General features: G+C 38.3%; 1 protein-coding gene across 2 annotated transcripts in view; it reads left to right on the forward strand.

The window, feature by feature from the left end:
• GPCPD1 (glycerophosphocholine phosphodiesterase 1) overlaps positions 1 to 14,595 on the forward strand; it is a 57,623-nt gene extending 43,028 nt beyond the window's left edge. Inside the window, exons 17-19 of one of the 2 annotated variants that reach the window (XM_008062876.2) lie at positions 259 to 394; positions 1,027 to 1,187; positions 11,174 to 14,595. In XM_008062876.2, the coding sequence (XP_008061067.1) occupies positions 259 to 394; positions 1,027 to 1,187; positions 11,174 to 11,366 (490 nt within the window). In that variant the 3' untranslated portion in view covers positions 11,367 to 14,595. The remainder of the gene's footprint in view (positions 1 to 258; positions 395 to 1,026; positions 1,188 to 11,173) is intronic. The other variant, XM_021713886.1, reaches the window with a different exon arrangement.
• Positions 14,596 to 14,808: the final 213 nt, after the last annotated feature.

Below are 14,808 nucleotides of genomic sequence, written 5' to 3' on the forward strand. Positions count from 1 at the left end.
AGGCATGTCATAACCTCTTTAGCAGATTGTAAGCCCTCAAGGACTTTCTCATTGGCCATTTCTAATATTTTAGCTTCTGTATAGAGAATTTTAAATTTCTGTTTTTTGACCGAAAGGCAACACATGTTAATGGTGTTAATCAGAGTAGTGGGGTTATGCTTTTGTTTTCTTTATACTTATAGTATTTTCTAAAAATTTTAAACAGAATATTATAGTTATCTCCCCAATGAAAGGGCTTTTTAAAAATGTCTCTTTCAGGGTTCGGCAAAAGCAGAACAAATATCCCATATTATTTTTGACTCAAGGAAAATCTGATATTTATCCTGAACTCATGGATCTCAGATCACGGACAACCCCCATTGCAATGAGCTTTGCACAGTTTGAAAATCTACTGGTAAGTCATGTTTGAATTTTTATTTTTAAAATTATTCTTTTATGCTTTAGAGCAGTAGTAAATAAGGTTTTTGTTAATTTACATATCGCATAATTAAAGTTTTCACTAAAGTGCAACAAGCAAATAGCTCTACTTAAAAACCAAGATATTAGATATAGAATGAAAAGCAGTTAGATGAAGAGAAGTAAAGATTTTCTTGCAGGCCTACATTAAATTTTTTATGTTTGTGTGTGTGTGTGTGTGTGTATGCACACATTTAGTTTTATAATAGCTTTATCGTTTAGTTTTCTGAATGAATTTTATGAATCCTCTACAAATGGTTAGAACGTATACTTGTTCTGATAGAGCATGCCATTAATAAACATTGTTTGACCACATATTTAGTATATATGCTTATAAATTACATATATAACCAATGTATTGTGAATATATATGTGTGTGTGTGTATTTATTTATGTTATTCTTTCAAATGGTTATTTCCATTTAAAAGAATAATATTAAATTGTAAAAAAAAATTCTGCCTTTCCTTTTCCTTTGTATTCTGCTTTAGAGAGCACAGAGCTAGAGCATGAACATTTTGTGTTTGCAGTTACTATGTTACTTTTTCATGAACAACTAATTTCTTATTTTAGGGGATCAATGCACATACGGAAGACCTGCTCAGAAACCCATCCTATGTTCAAGAGGCAAAATCTAAAGGACTAGTCATATTTTGCTGGGGTGATGATACCAATGACCCTGAAAACAGAAGGAAATTGAAGGAATTTGGAGTCAATGGTCTAATTTATGATAGGTATTTGTTTTTCATGAAAAATTTTCATGGGATGTTAGAAAAAGTATAGTTTTCATGCTATAAAATTATAAATAAAGTTAAACTTAGATAAGTTTAAATTCTTTAGTTCAGCCTGAGGTTTATCTTGACATTTGTCAGTGGATTTATTCAAACATTGAAGTATAGCAGAATCACTTGGGAAGCTTATTAAAAATTCAGATGACTGGGCTCTAACTCAGATGTACTAAATCATCTTGGGGTGAGAGTGACTGCCCACCCCCAGACTTCCTTTCTGTCTGTATAAACTTTCTTGGTGCTTTCATCCAATTCTGTGGCTTTTCAAACCTTTATATATTCCTACATTTACTTATCTCCAACTCAGACCATTCTCCTGGTCTCTGTAAACCTTTATTTCCAGGTACCAATATCTGTTCTTCCTATATTCTTCCTGATTTCAGTATAAATGACAATTCCTTCAATCCAGTTTCTCAAGCTAAATTCTCAATCTTCCATGACTCTGTTCTTTATCTCATACCGTAAGCCCAGTCATATAGAAAATCTTTTTTACTGTTTCTTCAAAATATATCCTGAATCACTCTGTTCACCACGTTAACTATTGTCACTCTCAGCTAAACCACCTCAGCTCCGGTATGGATTGAAGTGGCCTGCTCTGGTATCTGCTTCCACCCTTACCGCCAAGCTGCCTATTCTCAGTACAATAGCTAGAAGGAGCCTTTTAAAGCTTTGTCAGATCACACTGCCACTTAAAACGCCCACAGTTTTCTGTGTTACCTAGAGGAAAAGCCAGAGTCCTTACAGGGGCCTATATGAGCAGACCCCCATCTCCTCCCTCACTGGTCTTCAACTGTCTTTCCCCCTACCTGTTCTTCCACAACTTTCCCTGTCTGCTATTTCCCATTCCTCAGGGGAAGACTTTCTATAAGGACTGAAATGTCAATAAAGGAATTTTTGGTTAGGGTGGGGTATGGCAGCTTATGCCTATAATCTCAGCACTTTGGAAGGCTGAGTTGGGACGGTGAAATCCATCTTTACAAAAAGTGTAAAAATTAGCTGGGTGTAATAGCATGTGCCTATAGCCCCAATTCCTCAGGAGGCCAAAGTGGGAGGATTGCTTGATCCCAAGAATTTGAGACTGCAGTGAACTATGATCAGGCCACTGCACTCCGGTCTGGATAACAGAGCAAGATCCTGTCTCAAAAAAGAAAGAGAAAAAAGAAATTTGAGGCTAGACGGGATATCATTTATTCTGCTGAGAGATTGACAGGCTTGCTCATCCAGGCATACCTTGGAGATATTGGGTCAGAGACCCAGACTACCACAGTAAAGCTAGTAACAAAATTTTTGACTTCCCAGTATGTAGGAAAGTTACATTTACACTAAACTATAGTTATTAAGTGTGTAATAGCATTATGTCTAAAAAAAAAAAACCCCATTGTAGATACTATAATTTTAAAATGTTACTAGACAGTGCTAGCAACCTGAGCCTTCAGCAAGTCGTAATCTTGTTGCTGGTGGAAGGTTTTGCCTTGATTTCTGAGATCTGGGATGCCTGTGGCCATTTCTTAAAATAAGACAGCAGTGAAGTTTGTTACACCAATTCTCTCTTCCTCTGACAAAAAATTTTCTCAGTAGAATGTGATGCTCTTTGATAGCTTTTTACCCACAGTAGAACTTCTTCCAAAATTAAAGTCAGTCCTTTCAAGACCTTGCTGCTGTGTTATCAACTAAGTTTAGAACAAAGTTCTAAATCCTTCGCTGCCATTTTCAACAGTATTCACAGCATCCTCACCAGGAGTAGATGCCATCTCAGAAACCATTTTCTTTGCTCATCTATAAGAAGCAACTCCCCATCCATTCAAGTTTTATCATGAGATTTCAGCAGTGCAGGCACATCTTCAAGCTCCACTTGTAGTTCTAGTTCTCTTGCTCTTTTGACCACATCTGCGATGATTTCTTTCAGTGAAGTCTTGAATCCATAAAAGTCATCCGTGAGGGTTGGAATCAACTTTGTTGATATTTTGACAACTCCTATAAATCCCTTTTTTTTTTTTTTTTTTTTTTTGAGTCAGGGTCTCACTCTGTCATCCAGGCTGGAGAACAAGGGGCAGGATCATGGCTTACCACAACCTCAACCTGCTGTGCTCAGGTGATCCTTCCACCTCTATCTTTCAAGTAGCTGGAACCACAGATGCACACTACTATGCCCAGCTAATTTTTAAAATTTATTGTAGAGTCAAGGTCTTGCCAAGTTGCCCAGGCTGTCTTGAACCCCTGGGCTTAGGCGATCCTCTTGCCTCTGCTTCCCAAAGGGCTGGAATTACAGGCATGAGCCACCATACCCAACCACGAATGTTCTTAATAGTATCTAGAATGGTGAATTCTTTCCAGAAGGTATCAATGTACTTTGCCCAGATCTATCAGAGGAATCACTGTCTGTGGGAACTATAGTCTTAGAAAATATATTTCTGGTATAATAAGACTTGAAAGTCGAAGTGACACTTAGATTCATGAACTGCAGAATGGATCTCGTGTTAGCAGGCATGAAAATGACATTAATCTCAATCAGAGTTCTTGTGTGACTAGGTGCATTGTCACTGGGCAGTAATATTTTGAAAGGAATCTTTTTTCTGAGCAGTATGATTTAGCTGTGGACTTAAAATATTCAGTAACATGCTGTAAACATGTGCTATCATCCAGTCTTTATTGTTTAGTAATAAAGCACAGGCAGAGTAGATTTAGCATAATTATTAAGGGCACTGGGATTTGTGGTATGGTGTAGGAGCAGCATTGGCTGCCACCAACTGCATTAACCCCTGCAAGAGTGTCAGCCTGTCCTTTGTATCTTTGAAATGAGGCTTTTATTTCTTCTCTCCAGCTATAAAAGTCCTAGATGGCATCTTCTTCCAGTAGAAGACTGTTTCTTCTACACTGCAAATCTCCTGTTATAGCAGAGCCAAGTTTATTTTATGATCTTAGCTAGATATTCTGGATAACTTGCTGCAACGTCTACAAAGAGCACTTGTTGCTTCACTTTGCACTTTTATATTGTGGAGACAGCTTCTTTCCTTAAACTTCATGAACTTATCTTTGCTAGCTTCCAGCTTTTCTTTGCAGCTTCCTCACCTTTCTTGGTCTTCATGTAATTAAAGAGTGGCACTTTGCTCTGGATTATGCTTTGACTTAAGGGAATGTTGTGGGTGGTTTGATTTTCTATCCAGATCACTAAAACTTTCTTCATTATCAGCAATAAGGCTGTTTTTGCTTTCTTAGCATTTGTGTGTTTACTGCAGTAGCACTCCTAATTTTCTTCAGGAACTTTTCTGGCTAGGCACAGTGACTCATGCCTGTAATCCCAGCACTTTAGAAGATCAAAGCAGAAGGTTTGCTTGAACCCAGAAGTTTGAGACCAGCCTGGGCAATATAGCAAGACCTCGTTTCTACAAAAAAATAGAAAAATTCTCTGGGTATGGTGGTAATTACTTGGGAGGCTGGGGCAGAAGAATCTCCTGACCCCAGGAAGTTGAGGCTGTGAGGAGCCATGATTCTGTCACTGCACTCCCGTCTGGGAGACAGAATGAAACTCTGACTCAAAGTAATAATAAAAATAATAATAATAAAGAAGTTTTCCTTTGTATTTACAACTTGGCTAACTGGTACAAGGTACCTAACTTTCCAGCCCATCTCAGTTTTTGATGTACCTTCCCTCATTAAACTTAATCATTTCTAGTTTTTGATTTAAAGAGAAATGTGTGAGTCTTCCTTTCCCTTGAACACTTGGAGGCCATTGTAAGCTTATTAATGGGCCTAATTTCAATGTTGTTGTGTCTCAGTAGACTAGGAAGGCCTGAGAAGAGCAATAAAGATTGGGGAACTGCCAGTCAGTAGAGCAGTCAGGACACATAGAGCATTTATCAACTAAGTTCACCATCTTATATGGGCATGATTTGTGTTAGCCCAAACAATTAGAATAGTAACATCAAAAATCACTGATGCCAAACCACCATAGCAGATACAATAATAGGAAGTTTGAAATATTGTGAGAATTACCAAAATGTGACACAGAGACGCAAAGTGAGCTGTTAGAAAAATGACACAGCTTGACTTGCTGGACGCAGGATTGCCATAAACCTTCAGTTTGTAAAATACACAGTATCTGCATTTTCACAGTAAGATGAAGTGGAATAAGAGGAGAAATGCTCATGCCTGAGCAGCGTCGTACAGAGAGTAAGTGATAAAATCCTCCCCCCAGTGGACTTCAAAGAATATTTCCTTGGATTAAGTTCATATTACTGTCTGTCCTATGAAGTGATATCAGTTTCTTAATAAAGGTTTTTTTCTCCATTTTGTCTCAATTAGTTTGGTTTTAAAATTGCAACCCAGTTAATTTCTGCCTGCCTACCTCTGCCTACCTTTTTAACTATTTGGTTAATTTTGCTATAACCATGAAACAACGTGACTGATAGCTCTTCCTAATAGACAATTCCAACTAATTTAATTCAAATTAAAGTTTTAAGTTTAAAGCAGGTATATGCTTTAGCAAATTTTTGAAGGCTATATTTGTGTATATCTTTTTTTTGTGCGAGGGAATGATTGCAAATGTTTACAGGCAAGAGAAACATGCAATTATTCTGTATACAGCTTCGTAGTGTCTACAGATTTTAGTCAGATCCTGTGTCTAGAGGACTTGGTTGGAGCCAAATGTTGACATATGATGATGAACAGGAAGATACAGGATGGAACAGGTATAAAGTAAGTTCTTTCTGGCTTGGAGCTATACAGAGGAAAGACTGAGTTGGAATCTGGGGGATGGTTAAATTTGCTTTGACAGGATTTGCATTTTAGGTAGAGGCAAGAGTGTGAATTAGGGCATGACTGTGCTGAAGGTGTGGAAGATTTTGAGGAGGTAGGGCACTGTATTCCTGTTAGTGTCTGGGATGTAAGGTGGATTGGGTTAGAGTTGGATTTTACCCTCAAAAGTTTGTTTTTTAGTAATTTAAATTAAAAAACGACATGTATATAGCTTAAAATTCAAATATTCGATAAGACTTGCAATAAAAAAAAGTCTTTGGTACCTGTTTCTTCCATTGTCCCTGGCCAAGTCTCTCTTCCCTAATTTGTTTATAACTGTTTCTTCTGGCATTTCCCTCTATAATTCTAAATAATCTGCTTATGCTGTTGTTGTTTTCTTTTTTTCATTATCAAATGTAGACATAGAAGGTGTTGAATGATTAGTGAATTGGAGCCTTTGAGACATTTTGGATTGGGAAGTGGTGTGATAGGTGTTCTAGATTATCAAAAACTATTCTCTTTCTCTACAAAGGCATCAGACACAGTAGATTTCACATCCAGTCACTGATGGTTTTGTGATTTAGTATCTCTTACATAAACTGCTACATTTGGTTTCAGTATTTGGTTTGGGAATTTTGCATTTTTTAAAATGTTACATTTATGATAATGAATTAGGTATCTTTTCAATTACCTTCCTTAAATGGTTGCTATCTAATTTTGATATTGGGAATAATACTGACTCAGTAAAATAAATTAGGCAATGTTCCCTATTTTTATAAAAAAATTACATCTATGGAACTGATTAAAAAAAGAAAACAGCTTAGCCACTCATTAGTTTTGAAGTCCCTGTGTGTCTCTACTAATCCCATTCCCATATCTCCTTCCTCAGTTTAACGGTCAAATTATTTTTTTAATGTTTTAATCTTATTTCTCTTCTTAAACAATATACAGTTTTGCATAGTTTTAAGTTTTGCTCATACTTTTTTTAAAAATTGCCATTATTTGTTTATTGTTGCATATAGCTATAAATTACTCATTTTCATGGCATTATAATATTCCATCATGTGTCTTGCCTACAGTTATATTTCTGTTTAAGATTTGGATTGTTGCTAAGTTTGTGCTATTATATAGTGTTACTATGAGCATTGTTGGCCAGATCTCCTGGAACACATGTATAAGGTTTCTCCAGAGCAGTGACTTTCAAACCTTTTTGATATCAACTCATTTTATGTCACAACTAGTACACAGATAGGTAATATCTGCAAATGTGTGTCTGAAATGAAATTTAAAAAAATAATAATAATACTCCTTGGATGTTTCCTGTTCATGTGTGTGTTTTGTCTAAATGCTACATTCTTAACTGATTTTAATTTTCTCAACTGATTGTGTGACCCACTGGGTTTCTAGCTTAGCACAGTCAGGCATCTGCCTGTGGGTCAGGCATTGGAAGTACAGCAGGCATATGGTCACCTGGGGTGGGCTTTTCATTGTTCCTAGTTCTATACTCACCGCAACCTGCTGCCAGTTCTCAGAAGTAGGGCAAAATGTTGTAATCCTGTCAAGTAGACTCTGGTTCAGACTCATGAGGGTACTCTGTCCTGAGGTTACTAAGCTGCAAGAATGACAGTGGCCCTCTTGTGGAGTGCTAGCCCTTAACATGCCTTTTCACTGGGACTGCTTCAGTATACATCGGTTGACTTCTATAGGCTCGGTGTCATGGCATTTACTGTGTTAGCTCTCCTGTTTTCCTGTATCCCATTTCTTTTTCTCTCTTGGTTCACTGTGATGTACAGACAGTCCTTCAGCATCGTTGTGAGAAAGGAGGACGTGGAAAGTAAATGTTTTTGAGGTCTTATTGTCTGGAAATGTAACTGGGTATAGAATTTGATGTTAAAAATAATTTTTCTTTTGAATTTTGAAGCATTTTTTTAATCATCTTTACTATTCCAGTGTTGCTCTTGAGTATGAAGCCATGTTGATGCCTGTTCCCCCACATGTAATCTCTGTTTCCTCTGAAAGTTTGGAGATTCTTTCTTACCTGTGTTTGTTCTAGAATTCTGGAGAGATGCATTTTGTAGGTCTGGTTTTACCCATTTTGCTGGACACTTGGTAGCCCTTTTAGTCTATCATTGTTTGTCCTTAAATGTGGGGGAAATTTTAAAAATGATTTCTTTGATATTTATCCCTTTCATTTTTCTGGATTTTTTATTTCTTTATAAAAGTCCTTTTGTTTGAATCAAGTAACTCTTGAACCAGACTTCTAATTCTGTTCTATTATTTTTTTTTTTTTTTTTTTTTTTGGTCTTCTTGCTTCACTTTAAAAGATTTCCTCAGTTTTTTAATCACTTCTTTGAATTTTTTATATCTGCAATTGTGTTTTTAATTTCCAAAGGACTTTTTTTTTTCTTTTAATGTCCTTTTTTTCTGTATATATATATCATCTCTTTTTGTATTTCCCTGAAATCTCTTTTTGTAGGATGTGTGTGGGGGGCCTTTTTATTGTTTTCTTTTCTATCTTCCACGTTAGAAGCTTTCCTCAGATGTTTGGAAATCCTCGGCTGCCTCCCATGATAAGGAATTGGGAGCTGCAAAACTTGTTGGAAGCCCTGAATGTGTGGATGAGGTTGTTGACTTGGACTGCACTATGTGGTGATCTGGGTGGCCTGTTTGGTCATACTTACGATGTCAGTAGATTAGAACTTTACTGTTTTGCTGACTAGATTCCTCATAGAAGAATGTATGTGTTTTACCTGCGGGGTCCAAGTCTGGCTGCCAGGGTTCTCGGAGTCAGTGAGGGAAGAGAGCTGGGAGACAGAAATGGGTTGCTGTATTGAGCATTTGATACATATACAAGGGAGGACCCCCAAAAATCCAGAATTTATTTATAAAAAATTGTGTATTTTTATGTTTAAACTTCAGTCACCTTCAAAGTACTCTTTGTTTGATACAATACACCTCTCGAGACGCTATTTCCACTGCTCAGAACAGTTTTGAACTCATCACTTTTGATGCCTTTTAGTGCTTTCTGCTGTTTTTTTGTTTTACTTCTTCCACATCAGCAAAATGTTTCCCTTTAAGGAATTTTTTCATCCTGGGAAATGACACAAAAAGTCACTCAGGGCGATATCAGGTGAACAGGGAAGGTGGGGCATGGGGGGTCCTACTTTTTTGGTCAAAAACTGCTGAACACTCAGCATATTGTGGGCAGGTACACTCATAAGTAACCCATCATAAAATGGGCACATGCATTGAAAGAATCTCCCAAAAAATTCACTGAAGCTGAACACAGCCTCTCACAACAATGCTAACTGATACACTGAAGCTGATGGGTTCCTAGAACATGTATAGTAGGGGAAGCCTGTACTACAAGGGTCCCGCCCTCCAAAAAGTAATTCTAGTTTCTTTTGTGTTCCCCTTTGTATATGATCTCTATATTGCCTCAATGCTGGTGGCAGTGACAGTGGTTTTGTAAAATGTTCAACTCTTCACCTGTCCTGTTATCTTTCATTTCAAGAGACATCCTGTTGTTCAAGTAAACCTGTGGTGGCCAGGCAGGGTGGGGGTTCAACCCCTTCAGGAAGGAAACAACATACTGCTTGACCTCCCTGTCTCAGCCCTTCTTCCTTTCACTCCCAGTTCAAGAGGAATTTGATGCTGCTTTTAACTTATCTTTTTTTTCTACTACTGGCTTGTGATTGTCTTTTCGGTTATGCTGACTGAAAAACTTAGTTATTCTTGTTCATCTGTTTTCCAGCTTTCAAAATTGTGTTGCCTTGTCTCTTGGATTTTTCTCATATTCATGGATTTGTTTTTTAATTCCATTATTTTATTTTTAATGGGATATAGGGAGAATGAAGTTAGATGCTTCTCTTCTATCTTGTACTTTGCCTATTTGATACATATACGAGGGGGGGATCCGAAAAACCCCAGCATTTTCCATTCTCTTATACATGTCTCTCTCTCTCTTTTTTTTTTGTTGGAGTCTCCCTTTGTCGCTCGGTCTGGAGTGCAGTGACGTGATCACGTCTCACCGTAACCTCGACCTCCTGGATTCAGGCGATCCTTCTGCCTCAGTCTCCGGAGTAGCTGTGACCACAGCCATGTGCTACCACACTGGCTGATTTTTTTTTCTTTTTTTTTTTTAAATTGAGAGATGAAGTATTACCTAACTCTGTTGCCTAGGCTAGTCTTGAACTCCTGGCCTCAGGGATCCTCCCACCTCAGTCTCCCAAAGTGCCAGGATTGCAGTTGTGAGCCTCCACACCCAACTTTAATTAACAGAAAGCCTTTGTTTTAGCATAGTTAGATGCTTAATAGACTCAATATGTTTTTTATCTGGTAATGTTTGACATAGTTGCCTGGCTGTCCCAGGGAGGCATGCGCTGTGCTGATGGGCACATGTTGCATCTGCCATTACTTCACAGCATTAGGGTAGTTCTTACACTGCTGAGCATTTTTCTTGATCTTTAGTTACTTGGAAGTTAGACTGGATATACATTCCAGCTCTTAATAGCTTTATATTTGTAAAAAAAATTGGTTGACATTGCTGGTTAATTGAGTTGGAAAGCAGATACTTTAATTAGTAAGCTATAGATTTCATTTTCTGATTCAACTGCTTTATGATGAACTCTACTGAATCAAGGATACAAAAGGGCAGTGCTTCTATTCTGGATAATTGGAAAGACTTAGGAGGATAGAAATGTTTAAAAAATAAAACAGATGCTTTTATTTTTAAAACAAAACAAAAAAAGCCTGGGTGTGGTGGATCACACCTATAATCCCAGAACTTTGGGATGCCAAAGCAGGAGGATTGCTTGAACCAGGAGTTTGAAACCAGCCTAGGCAACATAGCACGAGCCCTTATCTCTACCCAAAATAAATTACTCGGGCATGGCAGCATGCACCTGTAGTCACAGTACCTTGAGAAGATCACCCAAACCCAGGAGTTTGAGGCTGTTATGAGCTGTAATCTTGAGTTGAAGGCTGTGGTGAGCCATGATCTTGCCACTGCACTCACTGCAGCCTGGGTGACAGAGTGAGATTCTGACTCAAAAAAACAAAACAAAACAAAAAAAACACCTCTATAACATGGATGTTCCAGGCATTCTGTAGTGAATTCTCATGAAAAGGTTAAGTCAGGCCAGTCTTAAATAAACCATAAAATTACACTATTTTATCTGTTATTTGTTTCATCATAGGATATATGATTGGATGCCTGAACAGCCAAATATATTCCAAGTGGAGCAATTGGAACGCCTGAAACAAGAATTGCCAGAGCTTAAGAGCTGTTTGTGTCCCACAGTGAGCCGCTTTGCCCCCTCATCTTTGTGTGGCGGGGAGCCTGACGTCCACGTGGATGCCAACGGCATTGACAATGTGGAGAATGTGTAGTTTTTATTACACAGAGGCTGTTTTGGGGCATGCACCGCTGTTCTGGGTATTCATTTTTCATCATTGAGCATTGTTTATCTATGCCTTTTGGGCTTCTCAGTTCAATGAAGCAATAATGAAGCATTTTACTCTTTCACTACAGTTCTTGCAAGAATTTCAAGTATGCTATTTAAATCACTTGGCCAGGTATAATTACCAGTCAGTCAGTCTCTTTACAGTGAGAAAATTTATTGATTGGTAAATATTTTAAGCTAAATATGTAAATCTATAATGTTAAACAGATGTTCATTAAGAGCATGGCACTTTGAAATTAACTATATAAATAGCTTATATTTACACTTTTACCTTTTCATTTGATCAGGTCTTAAATCTTTAGCACTTGAGGAAAATGACTATGCATAATTATACCTGACCATGAAAAAAATAAGTACCTCAAATGCATGTATTTGCACTGGTGATTCCAACTGCACAATTCTTTGTGCCATCTGTGTATATAGGTATTTTTTACATGGGTTGACATGCACATGTACCGTTTTCATTCAGTATGCACCTTGAGGCTGCTGCCATTTTTCCACTTAACCAAACCAGCCTGGAGGTGAACCTTGAAACTTGTTTCATAAATCTTTCAAAGGTTGTTTTACATTAATGTTAAATTTTAGAATGTTGCAGGGTAATTTAATGAATAAAATGCTAAGAAGGAGTATGTATTGCATACTTAGAGTAGATCACAGCCTGTAAGTTCAATTCAGTGCATGCTTTAGGGTTTAAGCATGAGATTGTACATGTTTACTGTTAGTCCTTGCATCTGTGGTGCTAGGTGAGCGGGAAAGGTGTCAAGGACTGAAAATACTATGTTGCCTAAAAAAAAGCCTGTTTGTAGGCATCTTAAATATGCTTATTTTAAGTGTCTCTCACTACCTATTACCCACTGTTGCTTTGTGGTTCTGTTTTGTGTGTGTGTGTTGTACAGTAGTTAAATCTCCGTGCAGAAAAATAAATGTTCTGAATTCTCATGTTGGTATTCTTTATTGGTTAATGAATGTATATATCATGCATGTAATTTATTTAGAAATGTAGAAGAAATGTATATGCATGTTTTTAGGATTACATGAAGGTTTCTTTCATTAGAAGCAGATTGTTGACATAATTGTAACTTAAGAGTAAATGCTAAATAAAATGATACAGATTTATTTTCTTCACTATAAAATGAAATTTCAAGATGGTGTCACCTTTGTAGAATGGTTTTATAATACTATTACAAGAAATTGAAATGTAGTGTCTACCCCGAAGGGAGATTTACTTACATCTACCTTTTACTGCATGTTTTTCATGTGACAGTTTATTCCTGTATTGACATGTTTTAGTAGTAGCTGAGAACCCAAGACTTGAAATTACACATTGTCTTATTTTTAATTTTTTAAGCTAAGCAATGCAATTTTGGTCAGATCTGAGTTATATGAAGATAGGCTTCTAAATCCTATGGTATTATATTTGTAACACTGATAGTGATAGTTAATGGTAAATAGTTAGGAAATTGAGTCTTCTGCAAGGATTCTATATACTTTTTCACATTGAGATTTTCCAACATTTTGGTGTGAATTGGCCACTTTTATAAAACTCTTGAAAAGAATGCGTTCTCTTCATCTGCAGACTCCGTCCTCCAGCACAGTTGCCATTCTTCTTTGGGGACTTGATCAGCTGCAGGTGCACATTTCTAGCCCTGTTCTTCTGCTCCTCTCCAATGCCTTTCCAGTTCTGGCTCCATTTTGAAGGCTCAAAGGCAGAGGGGAAGCAGATCATAAAGGGAAAAAAGGGGGATGGGGACAGAAGAAAAGTTGAGGAAAGGGGTTGGGGGGAATATAGGCTTCCAAACAGTTTAATTTCCTGGGAAGAGCTCACAGTCACTGCTTCCCATAGAGGCCAAGCCTTACTGCTCCCTTTCTTTCCTGTCTCTTCCTGACCTTATAAACTGGTGTTCATAGGTGAATAGACAACAAGCAAGGGCTTTTCCTTTTTACAGGACTCAGCCCAGGCCTTCCTGTCACTAACTGCTGCCCTTCACCCTTCACCCTCTGCCCAGCCACACTGCACAAGTCGTGTGTCTATATACCTCCCTGCAGTGCCCACATCCTCCGCCTGGGGCTCTGTCCTCCCCACAGCCACTTTCTTTTTGGCAAGCTTATTCCTCTTGACCCATTCCTCTGCCCTGAGCCCTTGCTAAAACTCCTTCCGAAGGGAGGAATCCATGTTATGCTCCACAGGATCATGCTCGTGCCTGACCAGACCATACAGCGCAATCAAGTTGAGCAGGCATGGCTGGTGTGTGTCTCATATACCAGGCTGTGGGTGCCTCAAGGGCAGGGACCTTGTCAGTTTTATTTGCAAGGTCCATGGAACATAGTAGAAAATAAATGTTGGGATCATGTAATTTATATCAAATATCCTTTTAAATTAAGAGATTTAGTTCTGTTTACTAAGAATGTAACCTTTGCATTGGTTTACATTTTGACCATTAGGATGGTTTATTGCTGTCAATTTGAAATGTAGAGGTATAATGTTATTATTCTGCACTTTATGGAAATCAAGTGAAATGTTTGCTGAAAAGCCACTATTGTCCTCTGGTGTTTTTGCTCTCTGGAATTGTGTTCTGTAATGACGATGTCAACATGAGGGACACTGCTCACGCTTGTGTGGCTGGTGCCTGGGGGCCGCACAGCTCACCCCGCCACCCACTGACCTCACACCCATGCTCCTTGTGACACTTGTCTGTCTGCTCCCCTCCAAGCTCACACCTACCTCAGTACCACTTTCCCTATCTGAAATGCCTTTTCTGCCTTCCTTCAGGGTCCTGCTCAAGTGCCACCTCTCCATAAAACTCGCCTCAGCTTTTGATCTGAATCATGATGGAGACAAATGCAGACAGCTTCTTGCTCTCTCACTACTTCATTTTGCAGCTGGGCTCATAAACCCAGAGAGGCTGACTGACTTCCAGGCTGGGGATTCACGTCTGGGTTGTGTGCCTCTGAATCCCATGTTCTCAAGCTGCGCTGCCTTCCGAAGTCCATGACATTTGTTAGCTTGTGCTTCTTGTAGTCCAGCTTCTTATGTGCCTGTTATATTCTCTAGTAAGATTGTAAGCCCATTAAGGGCAGGGACTTTGCATTTCCAGCACAACTACAGTGTCTGATCCTTAGTTATGAACTAGATAAATAAATGGTGGTAGCACTAATCCTAGTTTCCTAACTCAGATTGTTTCATGATAAACATACAGTTTTGTTATGATCTGCTTGGCCATATTGTCTGGAGTGTGTGTGCATGTATGTTTCTGTTTACATGTGGAGTTCTCACTGCCTCATTGGCTCAGGATTACCTTCCCAGGCAGTGTACCTGAGTCATGCAACTGATGGACTGGTAGTGAAGGTACTGCCTTGGATGGTACTTG

The sequence above is a fragment of the Carlito syrichta genome, unplaced genomic scaffold, assembly GCF_000164805.1.
Source record: "Carlito syrichta isolate Samal-C Ts95f unplaced genomic scaffold, Tarsius_syrichta-2.0.1 Scaffold21242, whole genome shotgun sequence".
Taxonomy (NCBI): Eukaryota; Metazoa; Chordata; class Mammalia; order Primates; family Tarsiidae; genus Carlito; species Carlito syrichta.